Source organism: Nerophis ophidion, linkage group LG07 (assembly GCF_033978795.1).
Source record: "Nerophis ophidion isolate RoL-2023_Sa linkage group LG07, RoL_Noph_v1.0, whole genome shotgun sequence".
Lineage (NCBI taxonomy): Eukaryota > Metazoa > Chordata > Actinopteri > Syngnathiformes > Syngnathidae > Nerophis > Nerophis ophidion.
Genome location: NC_084617.1, coordinates 68,730,699 through 68,751,459, shown reverse-complemented (window position 1 = coordinate 68,751,459; position 20,761 = coordinate 68,730,699). Strand labels below are relative to the sequence as shown.

General features: G+C 42.8%; 1 protein-coding gene across 2 annotated transcripts in view; it reads left to right on the top strand.

Moving 5' to 3' along the window:
• zgc:110329 (uncharacterized protein LOC550500 homolog) overlaps positions 1-14,678 on the top strand; it is a 45,956-nt gene extending 31,278 nt beyond the window's left edge. For both annotated transcript variants that reach the window (XM_061906982.1, XM_061906981.1), the window contains 2 exons: positions 3,237-3,353; positions 7,552-14,678. In XM_061906982.1, the coding sequence (XP_061762966.1) occupies positions 3,237-3,353; positions 7,552-7,887 (453 nt within the window). In that variant the 3' untranslated portion in view covers positions 7,888-14,678. The remainder of the gene's footprint in view (positions 1-3,236; positions 3,354-7,551) is intronic.
• The last annotated feature ends 6,083 nt before the right edge of the window (positions 14,679-20,761 follow it).

The window sequence follows — 20,761 nt, the reverse complement described above, 5'->3', positions numbered from 1 at the left end:
AGAGAGACAGCTCGTATATCAAATTAGTCATAAGTTAAGGTAATCGTAAGTTGAGGAATCCTTGATTTTGCAGCATGTAATTAGCTCTAGTATTAGTTTTCTCTAGAGCAGACATGTTAAAGTTCCAGTGACTGTCACACACACACTAGGTGTGGTGAAATCACTCTCTGCATTTGACCCATGCCCTTGTTCCATGGGAGCAGTCAACAGCAGCGCTCGGAAATCTTGTAACTGAAACTTTGCATTTATGTTTTTCCTTTGTTACCTTGATTTTAGCACTTGTGCATCGCTGCAGTCTTATCGTGCCGGGTCCCATTTTTTTTTCTTAACAATTCTTCTGGCTGTGGCATGATGGCTGATACTGCTCTCCTTACTATCATATACTCTCTTGCCAGTGTAGTAAGTTTGTTTTTTTGTTATTCTTAGGATGGCCATCACACACACACACGCTTCATTTCTTGGTTTAGCTTGTAATAAAAGCTCAGTATGCTGACACAGAAGTGCATACCAACCATGTTGTCATTGTACTCCCTTATGACGGCACGTCTTATCACCTAGACTTTGCCTTTTTTCAATCAACAGGTGCAGACAAATGCTTTTCCGAGTGGGGTAAACTTTCAGAATTCTCCTGATTAATCTCACTACTGCCTCCCTCCTTTTTCTTCGCAATTGTTTGTCATCAGGCAACCAACATGGTTTTTGTGGAGGTTTTTTCTGTTAGGACTGCAGCTACTGCAGGGCTCTTGGCCACCGATTCGTATGTAAGCATAGTTAGAGTACACAAGACTTCCTGTAGGAACAATTTAAAACATAGGACTGCTGCTCCCGCAGTTCCCAGCCTTTTGATCAGCAAATATATCCTTCTCTTGATATACTTCAAAGTCCAGCATCTGGGATTCGAGGACAAAGCCCTTTAAGCTTGTATGGTATGGCTCGCCTAAAACAAATGGCTGGAGTGAGAGCAGACAGTAAAATGGATCAGACGTTCTTGTTTTTACAGGCCTCAATCAGTGGTGCTATAGTATGTCCGCAAGAGAACTCTCCAAAAAATATATTCTTTGTTTCCTCTGTTCCATTCATGTATTTAACAATCTTCAGTGAATTCTTCACTTGAACAACCTGTCTTTGTAATTTGCTGGCTAAACATTGTCGCTTTGCTCCTGCTGGCCTACAACCTGGGAAGAAGTGCCTCATTTCTTCCGCAGGGGTTTTCAGTGAGACTCTCTTCAATTGCTGATATCTCTCTGTCTTTAAAGACTTTGTCGTCCATGCACTGTGAAAAGTACTTCATAGCTGTCTAGTTTCTACACATGGTGGGGTTTTTGTAACAGTCGAGAGACCTATGTAGGACAGGTTGAAATCTGTAATATGAGGAAAAACACAATCAACGAAGTGATGAACCCAATGTTTTATCTTATCTATATGTTGATCTTCTATACATTTTCTGGTGTTGGCCCACAGAGGATGACAGTGTTCTGGTTCATGTTCATTTATTATTCAACAAAAAACGTGTATTTTAGGGCAGAAATTATTATACTATTATGTAACCTCAGTCCAGTGCTAACATCCCACAAATTGCATTCAGGTACTTTCTGTTTTCCTGGTAAATAATGTAACTCTACAGCAAACATGAGGCGCTAGGCTAAATGACTCCCACTAATTCCGCTAGCTAGCTGCTAGTTAACTAGTGTCTGTTTAATGAAGTGTTTACATGATAGTAGGGCTGGGCGATATATCGTTTGACTCAGTGCGATATAGAAAATGACTATATCGTGATATTCGAGTATATGTTCTCACACAGTTGATTTTAGCTGAGGGCATTACACTGCATGCGGTTCCCACTCTTTCTTGTCTCCTTCTCACAGACACATAAACAAGCGCACCTTCTTACATATGTCACACGTGCAACGTCACATTCCCTCTCCGAGCAGAGAGGTAGCTACATGGGTAGCTCTAATGCTAACGGTGCGTTCCGAGTGGTAATACCAGAGAGAGAAGGTGCGAATCTGGTAAGAAATGAAGAATTAATTCCCAAGAAAAACAGCATAGAGTCCATCATCCGACAGTGATTTGGCTTCAAGCGGGAATATGTTGAACAATTATGCGGCAAAAGTGTTGCAACAAAAAAGTAGCAGCACTGCTAATATGTAGCATCATTTGAAAAGTCACCCACTAGTGAATGAAGAGTGCTTGAAACTCCGCATGTCAACATCTCCGTTCGGTGCCACACCCACAAAATGCCGAAGCAACATTTTCCAGATCAACACCATCTGAAAAAAAAAATCAACAACAGAAGAGGATAACGTCCGCAGGAACCTACCACAGAACGAAGGACATATATTTGATTTCCTATTATGCAGCTCATTTTTATTTGTCAGTTTTGGAAATATCTTGTGTGACATCATGCACAAAAGTGCACTTTATTTGTTTAAACTATTATAGTGGCATTCTGTACGAAAAGTGCTCTTTAACTTAGTGTTGTTTTGAATAGAATAGAATATATCTTTATTGTCCTTGTACATTGTACAACAAGATTGTATGCAAACTAATTTAGTGCAAAATCCTACATAAAAACATAAGAACATAGATAAATAGATTAAAATATATAAAAAAAAAACCAAGCATACATCTCACATGCATAGTCATTATTGTTATCTTGTGTTCGTGTTTGATATGTCATCTTAGTGACATCATGCACAAAAGTGCACTAAGAGCTTGTTTTATAATGTCTCTGACAATCTTGCAATTTCTGTTTTGAAATGACATGAATGTTTGTGCCACTGCTTAATTGTTTATTAAATACACTTGTGATTTCCCTCTCTGCATGAAAGTTTAAAATGAGCATATATTAATGCAGTATTAACAATATTTTTTAATGTAGACACATCAAATCATCACACTGATGTGATTATATGCAACAAGTGTTCATTCAAGGCTAAGGCAAAATATCGCGATATATATCATGACATGGCCCAAAAAAATCGAGATATTAATAAAAGGCCACGTCGCCCAGCCCTACATGATAGTTGAGGCTTTCGAATCTGATCTTATTTTACCCCCAAAACATTTAATCCATTAATTTTGGCCGGTATCAGACCGATACCACCATCCTTAGTCTGGTCACAGAAGAATCCAAACATTCATGTGTACTGATATGCATACAGCATTTTTTTTTTTACGGTGTTCATGGTTTTAAATAAAAACTGATGTATTTCTGTCTTTTGCCTGTGCATCAGCGTGAAACCCTGCAGGAGGTGATCCACGTGCGCGGCTGCATACATGCAGTCAACCTTTGGATGACTGACAACATTGGAATAACCATCGCCTTGTGCTGTGCCATTGGGCTGCCACAGGTAATTTAAAACTCTAGGCACACACTGGTTGTAGCCTTTCTCGTTAGGGCATTGGTGTTTCGGTATGTTGATGAGAAAGTGGTTTCTCTTTTGATGTTACTGCTGCTTCTTGAAAATAAGTAGACAGCAAGAGCTTGCATAAGACCAGTGTAAGTTTCTTTAAAGCGGAACAATGAGATTATAAAGCTATTACTACAGTCAAATCTGTCTATAGCAACCTCTTAAGGGAAACCACAGAAGCATACTTGCCAACGCTCCAGATTTACCCGGGAGACTTCCGAATTTCAGTGCCCCTCCTGAAAATCTCCCAGGGCAACCATTCTACCGATTTCCACCCAGACAACAATATTGGGGGCGTGCCTTAAAGGCAATGCCTTTAGCGTCCCCTCTCACCTGAAAAGGAGACTATTATATATGTCTCCATTATCCATAGTTTTATCTATAATCCATAAAGTAGGCAGGCACGGAGCTATTTCTCAGCGTGTGTTTATTTTTTAATTTATTTCACACAACAATGCCTGAGAAGGAGCAGAATGAAGAAAAAACGTATATTTTCCTGCCCCCTTTGACATAATACGTAGTCTTAATTCATGGATATCATATAAACCAACAAATACATCCAAATGTAATGAAAACAATCAAAAAACACACAAGAAAAAAAACCAACAAGTGCAGAACTTCGTAAAGTATATAATAATAATAATAATTTACACCTCACGGAATGATATAAAACAAATACAAAACCAGACAAAAAAAAAAAGTAAAATAATAAATAAAAAGCAAAATGTAAACATCTATGGCTGTCCATATGATCTTATTGTTCTATCTATATATATTTTTTTTCAATTGGAATATATTTTTACAGTCTTTTATCTTTATTCCAGCCGGCACGTTAATACACTGACAAAACATCCGGATTTCCATCGTGCATTGCTTCAAAACTACGGCACGTAGTAATGTCCAAAAACATAACAGAGACGAAGCAGAAGAACGAACAAGAGACATGGCGACGACGAGTAAGAGGAAGTACGCTTGCAAGTTCCAAAATGATTGGAAATCAATAATTATAGTTCATCCGGGACAGCTCGAAGGGGAAGGGGTATGCTGCCTGCAAATTTTGTTGAGTAGACTTCTCCATTGAACACGGTGGCCGAATGGATATACTCATTCATGAACGGATTATGTGTATGTATGTATATTAAATACTTGAAAATATATGGGTGGGGCACCGAAATTTAGGAGTCTCCCAGGAAAATTGGTAGGGTTGGCAATTATGCATATAGACCGAGTTTTGACCCTACTTCTCATGAAGTAAAACTGCACATTTTAGCGTGCCGCTTTTTAGTGGCCAGCCTAAATCACACCTGTGCAATAATAATTCTGTCTGATCTGCATCTTGATATGCCACACCTGTGAAGGCAAACTACCGTATTTTTCGGATTATAAATCACAGTTTTTTTCATAGTTTGGCCGGGGGGTGCGACATATACTCCGGAGCGACTTATGTGTGAAATTATTAACACATTCCCGTAAAATATCAAATAATATTATTTATCTCATTCGCGGAAGAGACGAAGAAAATGTCAGCAATCGTCACACACACACGTCAACCAACAAGAATTGGGCGGGGGAGGGTCATGGCAGAAGTGCATTGTGGGTCATGGGATGCTAACTGCTATATGCTATATGCTACTGCCGTAGCTATTAAAATGGATCATTTCAACGTTGGCGGTAACTAATAAAAACTGAAAAGGGCTGAACAAAAATGGCACCGAAAAGGAAATCATGTACTGCAGATTACAAGCTGGACGTAGTGAAATATGCAGCAGAAAACGACAAGAGGAAGCGGCGCATACCTTTGGAGTTTGCAGAGTTGTTTAGAAGCGACATTGAGGAAGAAGATTTCATGGGATTTATCGATTAGGAGTGACAGATTGTTTGGTAAATGTATAGCATGTTCTATATGTTATAGTTATTTGAATGACTCTTACCATAATATGTTACGTTAACATACAAGGCACCTTCTCAGTTGGTTATTTATGCCTCATATAATGTACACTTATTCCGCCTGTTGTTCACTTTTCTGTATTTATTTCAAATTACCTTGCAAATGTCTATTCTTCAGGCCTGTGATTTTTCCGTCTGAAGTCGGAATTCCGTCTTTAATATCGGGGGGGGGGGGGGGGGGGTATCTTCCGTTTTTCCGTTTTTTTTCCCGACCCTAAGTCAAGATTCGTTTACTTGCCGATTCGTCTTTTGTAATCGAGGCGTAGCTTATATTACGCCGTAGTTGATTGGTCGATATGTTCCTTGTGACCAATCAGGACATCTGTTATGAATGATGACGTTATTACCGCCATTTTCCAAATGTAAACGATGTCGGTTCTCGAGAGAAAGGACGCTTCACGAGTAAAAGAAATTGATAAACATGTGAAAAATAAGTTTCAATGGGACTGGATGGAAAGGGAAATCACTGATACTGTTGGGAAGAAGGAAGTTACGACTTTGTTCGGCGATTTTATTCGGAAAATCGATCGTCCCGGAAAAGTTTTGTGCACGTGGTGTCATGATAATATTGACTATGGATCACAAGGCTTCAAGGCTTTGGAAGTACATGCGAAATGCCAAAAACATATGAAACAACTTGAAGCAAGTAGAACAAACTTTTCACTAGCTGGTACTTTTGGATGTCAACCGAAAGTGAGCAAGTGAGCAAACCTGCCATAGACATTGACAGGAAAGATCCACCCAAACAACCCACTTCAACCCACTGAACTGAAGTAATGTGGTAATACTGTAAATAAACTGAAAATAATAAAACTAATCAATGTGAAACCCGTGGATGTAAAATGAACACAAGATGTAAATATTAGTGACTAAATGTTAGGGCTGTGAATCTTTGGGTGTCCCACGATTCGATTCAATATCGATTCTTAGGGTCACGATTCGATAATATATCGATTTTTTTCGATTCGATTCTCGATTCAAAAACAATATTTTTCCGATTCAAAAGGATTCTGTATTCATTCAATACATAGGATTTCAGCAGGATCTACCCCAGTCTGCTGACATGCTAGCAGAGTAGTAGATTTTTATTTTTTTTTAAAGATTTTATAATTGTAAAGGACAATGTTTTATCAACTGATTGCAATAATGTAAATGTGTTTTAACTATAAACGAACCAAAAATATGACTTATTTTATCTTTGGGAAATTATTGGACACAGTGTGTTGTCAAGCTTATGAGATGCGATGCAAGTGTAAGCCACTGTGACACTATTGTTCTTTTTTATTATTTTTATAAATGTCTAATGATAATGTCAATGAGGGATTTTTAATCACTGCTATGCTGAAATTATAGTTAATATTGATACTATTGTTGAGAATTTTCATTTTTGTTTCATTACTTTTGGTTTGTTCTGTGTCGTGTTTGTGTCTCCTCTCAATTGCTCTGTTTATTGCAGTTCTGAGTGTTGCAGGGTCAGGTTTGGTTTTGGAATTGGATTGCATTGTTATGGTATTGCTGTGTAGTGGTTTGTTGGATTGATTTAAAAAAAATACAACAAAAAAATTAAATAAAAAAAATAAAAAATCGATTTTTTAAAAATGAGAATCGATTCTGAATCGCACAACGTAAACGATTCGATTCGTATTCGAATCGATTTTTTCCCATACCCCTACTAAATACTGTTGGGACTGAACCATATACAATCATTCATTAGGATAATTGGGGTATGTATGTTCTATTAATGATGATTTCATGTCTTTAAACACTAAAATATTTTCTTTAAAATGTGCTGTCTTTGTTAATTTTAGCATGTTAAATTGGTGAAAAACCAGGAGTTTCAGGGGGCGTTGCCCCTCTTGTCCCCGGGAAATGTTTTCAGTCTTTTTCTTTGTGGTCAAATCACATGCCTGATTCTTAGTGTTGGATTTTATCAAATAAATTTCCCTCAAAATTGTGATTTATACTCCGGAGCGGCTTATAATCCGAAAAATACGGTAGAAGTGCTCACTTGCAGAGTTAGACAGATTTGTTAACAATATTGGACAGAAATAAGGCTTTGAGTTCAAATAATGAAAAATGGGAGCATGTGTTTAAATTTTATATTTTGTTCATTGTGTATTATTTAGCTCACAAACACTTGCCAGGCATAACAAACATCACAAAATGAACACGTTTGCGTCTGTTCCTGCAGCTGTTGGGCATTGTCCTGACCTGTGTCTTCTGGAACCTCCTGGTGGAAATGAGCCAGTCAGTTGACATGGTGGACTTCAAGCTGAAGAAGCTGGAGTTCAAGTACAGCGAGCTGGACCTGGCCGGTGCCGGCTGCTGTATGTGCCTGCCGAGAGACGGCGGCTACTTGCCCATTCCGGTCGCCGAACCCGACCTGGACCCCATTGATGTCCACCTGCAGAAGCTGAAGAAGCAGCCGCCTCGCACTCACTCTCAGCTCCTCCACCTCCAGCAGTCCAGATCGACCACCGGGCTGGACGAGGTAGATGTCGGACGTAAACTGAAAAGGGAACACTAATTAGTCTTCATGCGTCATTGTAAAATTTGTATTTGTTTGATTTGTGTTGCACTACTTAAGGGTGAAACCTCTGCTGTTGGATTTAGGGAAGTTGCTCAGCCAAACTGATCCAAAATACCTTGTCACTTTTTAAGAATTTCCAACAACAAACGTAGAGCAGGGGTGTTCAAACTTGATTTTTATTGACTATTCTATACATAAAATGACACTTGAAACATGACGGACGTTTACATCAACATTAATGAGATAAAACGTTGGAGTATTGCGTGTTTGACACAATGGAACCCATTTAAGTCGGTCCCCTTCAAGTCGATAAGTCCTGGTCCGCCGTCCACTTGTACTACTAAGTGCCCACTTAAAGGCCTACTGAAACCCACTACTACCGACCACGCAGTCTGATAGTTTATATATCAATGATAAAATCTTAACATTAAAGACATGCCAATACAGTCGGTTTCGTTTACTAAATTGCAATTTTAAATTTCGCGCGAATTGTCCTGCTAAACAAGTCGTGGTATGATGACGTGTGCGCGTGACGTCACGGATTGTAGCGGACATTTTGGTCAAGCACCGATCCCAGCTATAAGTCGTCTGCTTTAATCGCATAATTACACAGTATTCTGGACATCTGTGTTGCTGAATCTTTTGCAATTTGTTCAATTAATAATGGAGACGTCAAAGAAGAAAGATGTAGGTGGGAAGCGGTGTATTGCTGCCACCTTTAGCAACACAAATACACCCGGTGTTTCCTTGTTTACATTCCCGAAAGATGACGGTGAAGCTTTACTATGGAACAGAGCGGTCAAGCGAACATGGTTCCCTACCACATGTCAACCGGCAGGTTTCGGTGAGAGAATGGTGGTAATAAGTCGGCTCTCGCCGTACACACGAACGGAGAGCTTGCGGACTCTCTTGCCTCCCCCCACCGGAGACACTGGCGGTCACCACACCCGTGGCCACACCCCTCCGACTTTCAGGTTGTACAGGTAAAACCATACAATCTCACTAAAACACTGGTAACACAATAAGCAGATAAGGGATTTTCCAGAATAATCCTAGTAAATGTGTCTAATAACATCTGAATCGCTCCCACTGCCCTCGTCTTTTTTTTTTTTTTTCTATCCCTTAACTCTCACTTTCTTCATCCACAAATGTTTCATCCTCGCTCAAATTAATGGGGAAATCGTCGCTTTCTCGGTCCGAATCGCTCTCGCTGCTGGTGGCCATGATTGTAAACAATGTTCAGATGTGAGGATGTGAGGAGCTCCACAACCCGTGACGTCACGCGCACATCGTCTGCTACTTCCGGTACAGGCAAGGCTTTTTTATTAGCGACTAAAAGTTGCAAACTTTATCGTGGATGTTCTCTACTAAATCCTTTCAGCAAAAATATGGCAATATCGCGAAATTATCAAGTGTGACACATAGAATGGACCTGCTATCCCCGTTTAAATAAGAAAATCTCATTTTAGTAGGCCTTTAAGTTGTGGTGGACCGCTTTTCACCACTACATAAAATGCCATCCATCTTCTTCCGCTTATCCGAGTTCGGGTCGCGGGGGCAGCAGCCTAAGCAGGTGTGACAGACTCTCGCTGTCGTCCGGGTTCCATGGACCACCAAATAGGGACATTGTTGAGCAGGGTTGTGACTTTGTTTATTTTTGCCAATAAAACCTCAGTGCAGGTCGCTTTTCAGCTCACCTTCTTCCTCTCTCGCTCCGCATCAGCTTCCCTCTGGCTCCTTCTCGTCTCTCCGCCTCTCTTCCCGACGTTCACGGCCGTCGCCCTTTTAAACAGTGCGAGAGGATTACTAAATTATTCCCAGGTGCGCGATACATGCACCTGATCTTGATTGTGGCGTCAATCGCCCCGGCTCGCCGCTCGCTCGCCGTCCACGCCTCCTCGGTTTACCCTTTATAGTACATCACAAATTTACAATTTCACATTACAACATTGAAAATTGGGTGAAGAAGCTCTGTCATTCGGGAGGAGCTAAGAGTAAAGTCCTCTTAATGGAGAGGCGCCAGATGAGGTTTGATTGATTGATTATTAGTAGATTGCACAGTACAGTACATATTCCCTACAATTGACCACTAAATGGTAACACCCCAATAAGATTTTCAACTTGTTTAAGTCGGGGTCCACGTTAATCAATTCATGGTTTGGGCATCTGGTCAGAACGCCCCGGGATGCCTCCTTGGGGAGGTGTTTAGGGTACATCTGGCAGGTAGGAGGACAGAGGGAAGACCCAGGACAGGTTGGAGAGACTATGTCTCCTAGCTGGCCTGGGAACGCCTCGGGATCCCCCATGAAGAGCTGGACCAAGTAGCTTGGGGAGAGAGGAGTCTGGGCTTCTCTGCTTAGGCTACGACCCGACTTTGGGTAAGCGTAGAAACATGTCTGTGACCGTCTTTCGCTGTCGTGGGGGTTCCATGGACCACCAAATAGGGACATTGTTGAGCAGGGTTGACTTTGTTTATTTTTGCAAACAAAACCTCAGTGCAGGTCGCTTTTCAGCTCCTCCTTTCCGCTCGCTCGTTGTCTGCCTCTGGCTCTCTTCTTCTCTCGCTCCGCGTCAGCTTCCCTCCGGCTCAGGGGTAGGGAACCTATGGCTCGCGAGCCAGATGTGGCTCTTTTGATGACTGCATCTGGCTCTCGGATAAATCTGAGCTGACACTACTTAACACAATAAGTAATGAATAATTCCACTTGTAATCATAGTGTTAAAAATAACGTTAAAAATATAAAAATGCTCATGCATTTGAATCCATCCATCCTTTTTCCTACCGCACCTGTTCAAGAAGTTGCCTTAAGGGTAAGAAATAATTGATTTATTATTGGTTAGTGTAGGGTTAACCCTCTTGGGGGTTCTTCAACAAGGCCCAGGTGGGCCATTTGCACCCTTTCGCTGATTTCGAGGCCGGTCCTGGCAACACCCCGCTTCGCTGCAGACCCGCAGGCCACGCTCCCTCCTAAGTTAGCTACTGAATAACAATGTTATTACAAAGAATAAGAGACCTATTATACCCTAGAAATGTTGGTCTTACTTAAAAATGTACACTTTTAGTTGTGTTCAGTATTAAAAATATATTATATGGCTCTTACGTTAATACATTTTAAAATATTTGGTTTCTTGGCTCTCTCAGCCAAAAAGGTTCCCGACCCTTGCTCTGGCTCCTTCTCGTCTCTCCGCCTCTCTCCCTGACGTTCACAGCTGTCGCCCTGATCTTGATTGCAGCGTCGCTCCCGGCGCGCCTTGCCGCTCGCTTGCCGTCCCCGCCTCCTTGCCGCCATCTTGCGCCGGTTTCCGGCGTGCCCTGCCTCGCTGTCGGACCGCCGGCTCCGCCTCTCCACCGTATGGAAGCCCAGACTACCCTCTCCCCAGCCACTTTGTCCAACTCCTCCCGGGGGATCCCGAGGCGTTCTCAGGCCAGCCTAGAGACATAGTCCTTGGTCTTCCTCGTGGCCTCCTACCGAAACACCTCCCTTGAGAGGGGTTCGGTTGGCATTCTGACCAGATGCCCGAACCACCTCATCTAGCTCCTCTCTGTGTGGAAGAGCAGCGGCTTTACTTTGAGTTCCTCCCGGATGACAGAGCTTCTCACCCTATCTCTAAGGGAGAGCTCCGCCACCGGGGGGAGGAAACTCATTTCGGCCGCTTGTATCCGTGATTTTGTCCTTTCGATCAAAACCCAAAGCTCATGACCATAGGTGAGGATGGGAATGTAGATCGACCGGTAAATTGAGTGCTTTGCCTTCCGGCTCAGCTCCTTCTTCACCACACCGGATCGATACAGCGTCCGCATTACTGAAGACTGAAGCCCGTCGATCTCACAATCCATTCTTCCCTCACTTGTGAACAAGACTCCGAGGTACTTGAACTCCTCCACTTGGGGCAAGATCTCCTCCCCAACCCGGAGATGGCACTCCACCCTTTTCCGGGCGAGAACCATGGATTCGGACTTGAAGGTGCTGATTCTCATCTCAGTCGTTTCACAATCTGCTGCGAACCGATCCAGTGAGAGCTGAAGATCCTGGCCAGATGAAGCCATCAGGACCACATCTGCAAAAAGCAGAGACCTAATCCTGCAGCCACCAAACCAGATCCCCTCAACGCCTTGGCTGCGCCTAGAAATTCTGTCCATAAAAGTTATGAACAGAATCGGTGACAAAAAAAAAATATCAGTAACTCAGTAAAAGTGGTATAATGTAAACTACTGGTTTTAGCTCTTAACATTTTATGTATGTCACTGTGACGGACTCCCGCCGTCGTCGTGCGGGTTCCACGGACCATCAAGGAAGGACATTGCTGAGCAGGTTTGACTCTTGTTTATTTTTTCAAATAACACAAGCTTTGTCTTCCGGTCGGGACGCTTTTCAGCTCCTTCTCGCTCCTCGCTTGCTTTTAGCCGGCCGCGTCGTCGCTGTCTTCGTCTGTTGCTCTTCGTTCGTCGTTGCAGGCTCTCCACCTCCTTCTGCCATGATCCCTCCTCCTTCTCCCCTTTTATACAGCCAGAGGAGATAAGATGATTGTGTGCCGGTGTGCGAGCCGTGCACCTTATCTCGCTCATAGCATCGCTCCCGGCACGCCCCGCCTCTCCTCTCAGCGGCTTTCTCCGCCTCCTTGCCGCCATCTTGGGCAGGGCTCCAGCGTGCCCCGCCCCGCCGCCGGACCGCCTGCTCCGTCTCTCCACAGTCACCAATTGTGTTCATATATAAAATGTTTAGAGCTAAAATCAGTAGTTTACATTATACCATTTTTTGACAAACTTTTGAGTTCCTGATGTTTTTCTATTTAAAATTATTAAGAAATACATTTTTAAATAATTGACTGTGTGTCGCCACTTGTCATTAAGGGTTGATGGTGAGGCAAGCCGACAAAGCAGGTACACAGCATGAAAAAGTGCACACAGTGACTTCCTGTTCAGTGCAAAATAAAAAAATATGACACTCCTACCCTAGATTCTACCACTGCAATTAACATAACGTTGTCTTTCTTAGATTGTTAGCCACCGCACAAAAGAGTTGGCGTATTTCCGTAAAACTTACAAATGTAGTCAAGACCGCTGCAAGTTTACACTGATCATGCATTCTTTGCACTAGCAAATCCATGCAGCGTAGACAATAAAATCCAACTGTGGGGGTCTTCCTCCCTCCGGGTTCCATGGACCACCAAGGACAGACATGACTGCGAGCAGTGTCTCTCGTCGGGTCGCTTTTCAGCTCCTCCAACTGCTCGCTCTTCTGGTTGCTTTTCAGCCGCACGCCGTCATCGTCTGCGTCTCGCTCTTCATTCACCGGCTCTCCAACTCCTCCCCTGTCCTTCTCTGCTGTTGCCTTTTTACACAGTGCAGGTCGATTTAGTTAACTGTGCCTAGGTGGGCCATCTACGCACCTGACGCTCGTCCCTGGCGCGTCCCGCCTCGCTGCAGGACTGCCGGCCACGCCCCCTCACACCAACCCAAACTTAAAATAACATTTATTTTGCGATACAACTTTGAGGGACCGGTGTCAAGAAGTAGTCACAACAGATATTATATTGATGCGCACTCAAATCTAATTAAAGATGAAAAGGAATGAAGTGAAGTGAATTATATTTATATAGCGCTTTTCTCTAGTGACTCAAAGCGCTTTACATAGTGAAACTCATTATCTAAGTTATATTTAAACCAGGGTGGGTGGCACCGGCAGCAGGTGGGTAAAGTGTCTTGCCAAAGGACACAACGGCAGTGACTAGGATGGCTGAAGCGGGGATCGAACCTGGAACCCTCAAGTTGCTGGCACGGCCGCTCTACCAACCGAGCTATACCGCCTCAGGTATAACTCGAGGTGTTCCATCAACAATTGCCTTATTTTAACAAAAAGTGTCAGGCCAAAGCGATATCAGCAAAATATTATCAAGCAAAGCAACAGCAAAAAAATTTCGCATCAAAAGGCACACACTAGCTCAGCCACTGATGCATTCACGGCCTCACAAACAGTCGGACAACTCAACTTAAAAGGGTTTCCATTGTATCACGCCCACAAAAATAATCAAATATAATAATAATTGAAACATCTTCAACAGCTTAGCGTACAGTATAATAATAATATAGTGGAAATCAAATGTCCTGCATCCTATATCTGGAAAACCTTGAAAATAAGCATCAACTTTTGCTAATTTATTTGCTTTTTTATTTGTTTTTTTGTCTCATTTGTGATGTGTTTTTTTCTGGTATTTTTGGCATTAATTCAATTTGAGCCTTTTGAAATTGAGCAAACGTCTCATGTGCTAAAATGCTTACCTCAGGCTGTTTTTCCAAATAGCCGTGTAGTCAAGAGGACATCTTGTGTACAAAAACGAACTGCAGAGTTTTTCAGTGTGTGGAAAAATAGGACTAGCCAAGTATGTCACGCGTGTGTACAGGTTGTGTTACGCCTTTTTTTTTTTTTTTTTTTTCATGAGTTTGATTTCGTGCAGTCTGTGTACTTTGTAAAACCGATAGTTGTGGAATAACAAGAATGCATGTTTTGTACTGTGTATGACCATAAGCGGGTTTATGATACTTGGTTTACTTTGGAACAAAGGTTCAGGTTTACAGCTTTTTTTTTTTTCTTTTAACGACATGCTTTTTTATTTTGTCCATCCCTCAAAGGGACAACTAAAGGGAAAAAAACAAACAGGCTGCAACTCTGTTTTAAAAAACAGTACCTTGACAGTGTTTGCCCAGACTACTGTTTTGAGCTTCTCTTCTGCTCCTGCCTTGTACCGACACTACTTCTCATGGTAATAAACCTGAATTTGTCTACTGATTTGTGTGACACGTTGTGTTCGCGTGTTAGCGATGCCGTTTTTTCCGATAAAAAAAAAAAAATTGTACAAACCCCGTTTCCATATGAGTTGGAAAATTGTGTTAGATGTAAATATAAACGGAATACAATGATTTGCAAATCCTTTTCAACCCATATTCAGTTGAATGCACTACAAAGACAACATATTTGATGTTCAAACTCATAAACTTTATTTTTTTTTTATGCAAATAATAATTACCTTAGAATTTCATGGCTGCAACACGTGCCAAAGTAGTTGGGAAAGGGCATGTTCACCACTGTGTTACATCACCTTTTCTTTTAAAAACACTCAATAAACGTTTAGGAACTGAGGAAACTAATTGTTGAAGCTTTAAAAGTGGAATTCTTTACCATTCTTGTTTTATGTAAAGCTTCAGTCGTTCAACAGTCCGGGGTCTCCGCTGTCGTATTTTACGCTTCATAATGCGCCACACATTTTGGATGGGAGACAGGTCTGGACTGCAGGCGGGCCAGGAAAGTACCTGCACTCTTTTTTTACGAAGCCACGCTGTTGTAACACGTGCTGAATGTGGCTTGGCATTTTCTTGCTGAAATAAGCAGGGGCGTCCATGAAAAAGATGGCGCTTAGATGGCAGCATATGTTGTTCCAAAACCTGTATGTACCTTTCAGCATTAATGGTGCCTTCACAGATGTGTAAGTTACCCATGCCTTGGGCACTAATGCACCCCCATACCATCACAGATGCTGGCTTTTGAAGTTTGCGTCAATAACAGTCTGGATGGTTAGCTTCCCCTTCGGTCTGGATGACACAATGTCGAATATTTCCAAAAACAATTTGAAATGTGGACTCGTTAAACCACAGAACACTTTTCTACTTTGCATCAGTCCATCTTAGATGACCTCGGGCCCAGAGAAGCCGGCAGCGTTTCTGGATGTTGTTGATAAATGGCTTTAACTTGCACTTACAGATGTAGCGACAAACTGTATTTAGTGACAGTGGTTTTCTGAAGTGCCGAAGTGTTCCCGAGCCCATGTGGTGATATCCTTTACACACTGATGTCGGTTTTTGATACAGTGCCATCTGAGGGATTGAAGATCACAGTCATTCAATGTTGGTTTCCGGCCATGCCGCTTACGTGGAGTGATTTCTCCAGATTCTCTGAACCTTTTGATGATATTATGGACCGTAGATGTTGAAATCCCTAAATTTCTTGCAATTGCACTTTGAGAAACGTTGTTCATAAACTGTTTGACTATTTGCTCACGCAGTTGTGGACAAAGGGGTGTACCTCGCCCCATCCTTTCTTGTGAAAGACTGAGCATTTTTTGGGGAAGCTGATTTTATACCCAATCATGGCACCCACCTGTTCCCAATTAGCCTGCACACCTGTGGGATGTTTCAAATAAGCGTTTGATGAGCATTTTTCAACTTCATCAGTATTTATTGCCACCTTTCCCAACTTCTTTGTCACATGTTGCTGGCATCAAATTCTAAAGTTAATGATTATTTGCAAAAAAAATGTTTTTATCAGTTTGAACATCAAATATGTTGTCTTTGTAGCATATTCAACTGAATATGGGTTGAAAAGGATTTGCGAATCATTGTATTCTGTTTATATTTACATCTAACACAACTTCCCAACTCATATGGAAACAGGGTTTGTAAAGAAGATAACACATCAATTTTGCAAAGACAAAATGACGATTGCATGTTTCTGACGTCGTTGGATGATGGTTTTTTTCTCTTCTGCTGATTATCGGTCCTGCTAGACACCGACACTTATTTAGTAATACCACCTTAACATTTGACAACCAAACAATTACACAAGGCGACTCGGAAAAGAATCTGGGTCTCTGTAATATCGGCAAAAATTATTCATACATTCGTTACGTCTCATCTCGACTACTGTAACGTATTGTTTTCGGGTCTCCCTATGTCTAGCATTAAAAGATTACAGTTGGTAAAAAATGCTGCTGCTAGACTTTTGACAAGAACAAGAAAGTTTGATCACATTACGCCTGTACTGGCTCACCTGCACTTAAGATGCAACTTTAAGGTTTTACTACTTACGTATAAAATACTACACGGTCCATCTCCATCCTATCTTGCCGATTGTATTGTACCATATGTCCCGGCAAGAAATCTGCGTTCAAAGAACTGCAGCTTATTAGTGATTCCCAGAGCCCAATAAAAGTCTGCGGGCTATAGAGCGTTTTCTATTCGGGCTCCAGGACTCTGGAATGCCCTCCCGGTAACAGTTCGAGATGCCACCTCAGTAGAAGCATTTAAGTCCCATCTTAAAACTCATTTGTATACTCTAGCCTTTACTTAGACCCCCCCCCCCCCTTATAGACCAGTTGATCTGCCGTTTCTTTTCTTTTCTGCTCTGCCCCCCTCTCCCTTGTGGAGGGGGGAGGGGGGGGGGCACAGGTCCGGTAGCCATGGATGAAGTGTTGGCTGTCCAGGGTCGGGACCCGGGGTGGACCGCTCGCCCGTGCGTCGGTTGGGGACATCTCTCCGCTCGGGATGGTCCCCTGCTGGCCCCACTATGGACTGGACTCTCACTATTATGTTAGATCCACTATGGACTGGACTTTCACTATTATGTTAGATCCACTAAGGACTGGACTCTCACTATTATGTTAGATCCAGTGTGGACTGGACTTCCACTATTATGTTAGATCCACTATGGACTGGACTCTCGCTATTATGTTAGATCCACTATGGACTGGACTCTCACTATTATGTTAGACCACTATGGACTGGACTCTCACTATTACGTTGGATCCACTATGCACTGGACTCTCACTATTATGTTAGATCCACTATGGACTGGACTCTCACTATTACGTTGGATCCACTATGGACTGGACTCTAACTATTATGTTAGATCCACTATGGACTGGACTCTCACTATTATGTTGGATCCACTATGGACTGGACTGTCACTATTACGTTGGATCCACTATGGACTGGACTCTCACTATTATGTTAGATCCACTATGGACTGGACTCTCACTATTATGTTAGATCCACTATGGACTGGACTCTCACTATTATGTTAGATCCACTATGGTCTGGACTCTCACTATTATGTTAGATCCACTATGGACTGGACTCTCACTATTATGTTAGATCCACTTTGGACTGGACTCTCACTATTACGTTGGATCCACTATGGACTGGACTCTCACTATTATGTTAGATCCACTATAGACTAGACTCTCACTATTAGATCCACTATGGACTGGACTTTCACTATTATGTTAGATCCACTATGGACCGGACTCTCACTATTATGTTAGATTCACTATGGACTGGACTCTCACTATTATGTTGGATCCACTATGGACTGGACTCTCACTATTATGTTATATCCACTATGGACTGGACTCTCACTATTATGTTAGATCCACTATGGACTGGACTCTCACTATTATGTTAGATCCACTATGGACTGGACTTTCACTATTATGTTAGACCACTATGGACTGGACTCTCACTATTATGTTAGATCCACTATGGACTGGACTTTCACTATTATGTTAGATCCACTAAGGACTGGACTCTCACTATTATGTTAGATCCACTATCGACTGGACTCTCACTATTATGTTAGACCACTGTGGACTGGACTCTCACTATTATGTTAGATCCACTATGGACTGGACTTTCACTATTATGTTAGATCCACTAAGGACTGGACTCACACTATTATGTTAGATCCACTATCGACTGGACTCTCACTATTATGTTAGATCCACTATGGACTGGACTCTCACTATTATGTTAGATCCACTTTGGACCGGACTCTCACTATTACGTTGGATCCACTATGGACTGGACTCTCACTATTATGTTAGATCCACTATAGACTGGACTCTCACTATTAGATCCACTATGGACTGGACTCTCACTATTATGTTAGATCCACTATGGACCGGACTCTCACTATTATGTTAGATTCACTTTGGACTGGACTCTCACTATTATGTTGGATCCACTATGGACTGGACTCTCACTATTATGTTATATCCACTATGGACTGGACTCTCACTATTATGTTAGATCCACTATGGACTGGACTCTCACTATTATGTTAGATCCACTATGGACTGGACTTTCACAATATTATGCTAGACCCACTCGACATCCATTGCACCGATCTCCCTTAGACGGGGAAGAGGGGTCACCCACATCTGCGGTCCTCTCCCAAGTTTCTCATTGTCATCCCACTGGGTTGAGTTTTTCCTTGCCCTGATGTGGGATCTGAACCGAGGATGTCGTCGTGGCTTGTGCAGCCCTTTGAGACACTTGTGATTTAGGGCTATATAAATAAACATTGATTGATTGGCGTGTGCAAAACATCCAAAATAATATTTTAAAAAAATGTTTGTGACTTTAGTAGAATCCAGAATAACACTGCCATGCTCTTATTTTGAAGCATTCCTTGCACTGAGCAGGAAGTGTGTGTGCGCATTTTTAATGCTGTGTAACGAGACACTCGTTATGTTTTCTATTGTCGTTCCACGCTGCTTAATGGTAATGAGAAAGGTTGGCGATGCCATGACACATGTTGACATAAATGTGGTATTCTTAGGTCCTGGTGTGTTATGTTCTCTGTCCCTGCACCTGTTCTCACTCTCTCTCTCTCCCACAGCAGCCGGCTCCAAACCGCAGGGCACACCTGATTCTAATTAGTCTCTCTCTACCTAACCATGCTGGTGCAGCATGTGGGCGCCGGAGCTTTCTATGCAGTCACCACAGCCACGTCCTCCATGGACCCTGGAGGAGAAAGTCCTGCCCAGTACCTTCCTAGCCCTGCTTAGTGTTCTTATTTGTGTACTTTTGGTTTTCTTTGTAGTTTTCTCGTGGGAGTGCTAGTTTTTGCTGCCATCGCCTTTCGTTGGCTGCCTTATTGTGTTTCCTCCACGATAAAAAGGAAGACCTTTTGCCAAGCGCTAACCATCTGAATTTTTGGGATCCACAACACCCGCACGCAACAGAAAAGCTCCAACCAGACTATGGAACCGGCGAAGACGGAGCCTATGAGGCAAGCATTGGCTCAACCAGTAGGGGAACCAGCTAAACCTACAGAGCGTCAAGAGACCATGTTGGAACGCCTCAACACACTCAATGTTTATCAATCAATGTTTATTTATATAGCCCCAAATCACAAATGTCTCAAAAGACTGCACAAATCATTACGACTACAACATCCTCGGAAGAACCCACAAAAGGGCAAGGAAAACTCACACCCAGTGGGCAGGGAGATTTCACATCCAGTGGGACGCCAGTGACAATGCTGACTATGAGAAACCTTGGAGAGGACCTCAGATGTGGGCAACCCCCCCTCTCTAGGGGACCGAAAACAATGGATGTCGAGCGGGTCTAACATGATACTGTGAAAGTTCAATCCATAGTGGCTCCAACACAGCCGCGAGAGTTCAGTTCAAGCGGATCCAAGACTCCTGGCCATCATCGTCATCGGCGGTCACCCGAAAGGGTACGACGATCCTCCTGGTAGGGGTGTATCCCTTTATGGGGGATGCCTGTGCGTGACTTAGTTTAACGTGGGGAGACCGGTGCACAGGCAGTCACAAAACAATCCTTGACAGAAACGGGTCAGGGTTCAGTGGTATGGACTCCAAGACGACTGGGGGACCCTTTTCTGCTGCATCCGTTGTGGTAGTTCTTAAATCTACCGTCTTACGCCCGCTCCGCCGTTGAGGTCTTCACCGTATCCCTGGCTAGGGGGCAGTCAGGTATTAGGGCTTTGCCAAGGGCCACCTGGGGTAACAGTAGTGAAGGGGGTTAACTTTCTAGTGCCCCAAGACCCCATAGAGGAGCCTCCACTGCCGGATGCACTTTAACGTCATGACCTGGACACGGGACACTCCTGGCCACGGTCGTGCCTGAGATGGCACCCGCCCACCCTATACAAGCCGCTCCAGCCGGCAACTTGCAGCTACCACGGCCTGAACAATTCACCGGTGAGAGAGACAACCTAAGACAGTTTTTGACACAAAGTGAGCTCCAATTTGAGCTACACACCCTTGCTTTCATCTCGACGTGGGCTAA